At 44.2% G+C, this 4,551-nt stretch overlaps 1 protein-coding gene across 1 annotated transcript in view; it reads right to left on the reverse strand.

The window, feature by feature from the left end:
* Nucleotides 1-233: 233 nt before the first annotated feature.
* Nucleotides 234-4,551, reverse strand: part of LOC101979485 (bromodomain-containing protein 8-like) — a 22,344-nt gene continuing 18,026 nt past the window's right edge. The window contains exons 5-6 of the mRNA XM_005355914.3: nucleotides 1,285-1,462; nucleotides 234-608 (exon numbers count right to left, since the gene is read on the reverse strand). Of these exons, the coding sequence (XP_005355971.2) occupies nucleotides 558-608; nucleotides 1,285-1,462 (229 nt within the window). The 3' untranslated portion in view covers nucleotides 234-557. The remainder of the gene's footprint in view (nucleotides 609-1,284; nucleotides 1,463-4,551) is intronic.

Consider the following 4,551-nt stretch of genomic DNA (forward strand, 5'->3'; position numbering starts at 1 on the left):
ACACTGGGCCATCCCCAGCAAATACCTTCTTCGTTTCACCACTTGATGCTGTGCCTTCTATCCCAGCTTCTTTAATTATTTGAAAGTCTTTGTAAGGTCTGGGGGCACATACCTCTAATCCCAGCATTCCATTGGAGGGAGAGGCTGGATGCTATAGAGATTTCCAGGAAAGCCTGAGTTTAAATGTTCTGAGACCAGGCTCAAAAACCAAACAAAGTCTTTGGCTTGTAAAATATTTATTTATAGAGAAGCAAAAGGTTCAATTAAATCACTTCTAAATCTATGCAACAAAAATATGGGAAATATTTACATCATAAAGCTGTATCTCAGCACCCCATCCCCACCCCTTTAAAATATTACAGCTGCAAGCACCACTGACTGCTCAGTAAGGAAGTAAGGCTTATTATCCTTATCAGGGAAGGTGATGGAGAAGGAGGAAGTAAGTCTTCAGATCTTCTCTGGCCAGGTTTCAGGAGAGCAATAAACCTGGCGTGGACTCAGACCTGTAGTTCCAGCCAACAGAGCAGGCCGCCTTCACCCACTGGATGAGCTAGCACTCACTCTGGACTGCTCGAGTCCTTCCGTTTGTCTAACCAAGTACTCAGCACCTACAGGGGCAAGGCCAGACACAAACCAAGAATCTTAAAGCCACATAGGAGAATGTGCAATTTCATCTATTTTTTAAAAGCATAAAAATATTAATTTTAATGATAAAACTAAAAAAGATTCATGTAATGATAATATTAAGAATTTGATTGTATTCTAAATAACTTCAATTTTTTGATAACCCATTAATTTAATAATTTCGTCTATTTTATAGGCAAAAATCCCCATCTATTTTATCATTAAAGTGCGATGCTTCCCCAAAGAGAAATCCTCACATCTCCTTGACCTTACTATGCCTATCCCCCAAAGGTGGCAACTATTCATGGACATTATTTGCTAATGGACATGAGTTACATTACAGCAGCTGTAGCAACCAGGACATGGACAGTGGACCCAGCACTTGACTTGCTTTCTAAGTTTTACAACTTGGGCCTCCGAAAGCAGAAGTTCCCATTATTTGCTCAGTCCCTGCTGTCTTGCTGCTGACCTTCCCAGATACCCTCTTGCCACCATGCTAAATCTGGACCTTCTAAGACAGGGTTTACCAACCCTGAGGGTCCTTCAGTCATCTCTGAACACAAGGTCACTCACTCCACATCATCTCTAGTCTCACAGGCTTCTTACATCCGATTCCAGAAACTCCATTTCCCGTTCTTATGGCACTGTCTGCCACAGTACCTGCATCTGCTCCAAGACCTCACGCTGCATCTCCACGGCCATACGGTAGATGTGATGGTCAGAGTCGTTGTACATCACAGCATTTTGGAACATCAGCATCAGGTCCCGCTGGAACTCAGCCATGGTGTGAATGCGTCCCCTGGACAGATTCCTCTTCAGGGTTGTTAAGTCCATGGGTCTGCAGGAGCAAGAGGAAATCAGCCCTAATGTGTAAGGGCTAATGAACCGGAAGCTGAGACAGGGGAATTATCATTACTTTGAGGACAGCCTGAGCTACACAGTGAGTTACAAGACAGCAAGACTCTCTCAAAATAGACAGACAGACACAGACAGACAAAAAATGTGGTGTTTGTAACAAGCTCTTTGAGAATTTATCTTTATTTGTTGTTTGTCAGTGGGGCACAAGCGAGGGTCATGTGGGAAGAGGGACCCTCAACTTAGAAAATGTCTCTGTTAGACTGCTCTGTGGGCATGACTGGGGCATTTTTTTTTTAAATTAATGATGGATATGGGAGGTCCCAGTCCACAGTGGGTGGTGCCACTCCTGGGAAGATGGCCCTGAGTTCTGTAAGTAAGCTGAGCAAGCCAGGAGGAGCCAGCCAGTAAGAAGCATCCCTCCATGGCCTCTGCCTCCAAGTTCCTGACTTGAATTCCCACCCTGATTTTTCTGGATGATAGAAAAACCTGGAATATGGAATAAACCCTTTTCCCCCAAGTTGCTTTTGGTCATGGTGTTTATCACAGCAATGGAAAGCAAACTACAAGAGAGGCAATCATAACAATTTTCATAAACATCAGCAGCAGCATTTTGGAGGCACTGGGTATTGAACCCATGGCAGTGGTTTTCAACCTGTGTGTCAAGATGCTTTGGGAGTCGAAGAACCCTCTCACAGGGGTTGAATATCAGATATTCACATTATGATTCATAACAGTAAGCCAAATTACAGTTAAGAAGTAGCAACAAAATAATTTTATGGTTGGGGGTCACCACAGCATAAGGAACTGTATTAAAGAGTTGCGGCATTAGGAAGGTTGAGAACCACTGACCTAGGTGGAGCCTTTCACATATTAGGTAAGCACCCTCCCATTAAGCCTTTATCCCAGCCCTTCTTTTGCCTTTTAGAGACAAGATCTTATGAAACTGCCAGGCAGGCCTTGAACTCGCTGTCTTCCTGCACTGTGTCAGGGAGTGAGAACTGCCGACTTGCTGACACAAGGCCCACTGTTACTACTGTTTTTAATGCAGCATTTTATTGGACACAGTGATAATACCTTTCATCCAACATTTGAGAGGCAGAGGGAGAAGGTCTGTCTGCCTTCCCATTGCTTATGCTGGCCTTCAACTGGTGATAATCCTGCCTCACTCTCCAGAGTAAAGATAGGGACATATGCTTTCCATTAGACAGATGAAGAAACTGAGGTCTGAAGAGATTACACGCTGCTTTTTTCTGGCTGTAACCATGGCGGTGCCAAAGAGAAGGAAAAGGAGGCTCCTACTGTGCCAGAAACCCTTAGTTGAAAAAGAGAAGAGATTTCAAGAGTTGGAAGGAAATGTCCCCAGAAGCTGCCCCAGAAGACAAAGAGGATGCTTACTGTGGAAGAGCATGCACTACCACAAAGAATCCAGATGTACAGAACCCTTGCTCCTGAGAATCCCAGGCGTCAACACTGTGGTTTGAACGTGAAATTCTCCTAGTTGAACAATAGGCCTCATTGTTGAGGGAGCTGCTTGAGAAGGTGTGGAACCTTTGGAAGGCAGAGCCCTGCTGGGAAGAAGTGCACACACTTCCTGTTCACGCTCTCTCTGTTTCCTGCATTGCTGCCATCATGTTTTCCCTGACTGTATCTTACTGACACTGTAAGCCAAAATAAACCCTTCACCTGGTAAGTTTCCTTTCTGTTGGTTGGTTGCTTTTTTGAGACAAGATCTCTCAAAATGGCCCTGGCTGTCCTGGAAACCTGTGTAGACCAGGCTGGCCAGAACTCAAAGATCTACTTGCTTCTGCTCCTCTGAGTTTACCGTCACACCCAGGTCTAAGTTGATCTTTTGTTTGTTTTGCTTTTTTGAGACAGGGTTTCTCTGTTTAACAGTCCTGGCTGTTCTGAAACTGCTCTGTAGACCAGGCTAGTCTCAAACTCACAGAGATCCACCCACCTCTGCCTCCCAAGTGCTGGGATTGAAGGTGTATACCACCACCACCCAGCTAAATTGATTTTTTTTTCGAGAGTATTTTTTTTAATCACAGCAACAGAAAGTAGCTAAGACAGAAACTGGCACCAGGAGTCGGGCAGTTGCTATAAGCCTGACTATAAGGTTCTTAGGTCTTTGAAACTAATTAGGAAATGAAAAAATGCTTTGAAATTTGGGCTAGGAAGGCCTTTAAATGTGGTAAGAAGAGCTTTATAGGCTCTTCTGGTAGGAGTCTGTAAGACAAGCAGAGAAACATGCAGACTGGAAAGGCTTGGTTCATGAAGATTCATTCAGAGATGAGCAGGGATTCTATTGGGAACTGCAATGAAGGCCATTCAGATTGTATTCCGACAAGGAATTTGGCTATATTCTGCCAATTCTAGGCACGTGAAAGAGGTTGAATTAAAAAGTCATGGACTAATTTGTTTGGCAAAGGAAATTTCAAGGCAGGAAAACATGAGGCTCTTTATTGCTCACTGCTTTCATCCATGTCTGCAGTGAGAGGAGTAGAAGAGAGAAAACCGTGAAGTCTGGCAAGGAAGGGCACACAAAATCAGAGCTGTGAGCAAGGAGAGTGCAGGCCATAAACACATCTAATTGATAAAGAGATGAGTGCCATTAAAGAGAAGCCTCTTATCTGCACTGAGACGACAAGTTGTCGCGGAGCTGCAGCAATGACTGAGCTGCCCTTGTGTGAAGCTGTGAAGATGACCCTAGGACCATGACATCTCTACTGAACATAGATGTAGACATGGGATGGAGTTGGCCCAAGAGAGAATCTATGTGTGTTCTATATAACAGCAGAACTTTTTGAGCCCAGATGAACACTACAGCACCAGGTGCTAAACAGAGAGCTGCAGGATTTGGTGTTGTACCGGATTTCAGCCTGGCTTTGGTCCAAATTTCCCTTGCTATGCCCCATTTGTCCCTTTTAAATTAGGAATGTACACCCTGTGTCATTGTTTACTTGAAGAATATGATTCATTTTTTATTTACCGGGGTCACAATTAGGAGAGGGGCTGACAAGATGGCTCAGCAGGTAAATGAACAAACTTGCTGTGCAGGCCCGACACCCC

The sequence above is a fragment of the Microtus ochrogaster genome, chromosome 18, assembly GCF_000317375.1.
Source record: "Microtus ochrogaster isolate Prairie Vole_2 chromosome 18, MicOch1.0, whole genome shotgun sequence".
In the NCBI taxonomy this organism is placed as follows: domain Eukaryota; kingdom Metazoa; phylum Chordata; class Mammalia; order Rodentia; family Cricetidae; genus Microtus; species Microtus ochrogaster.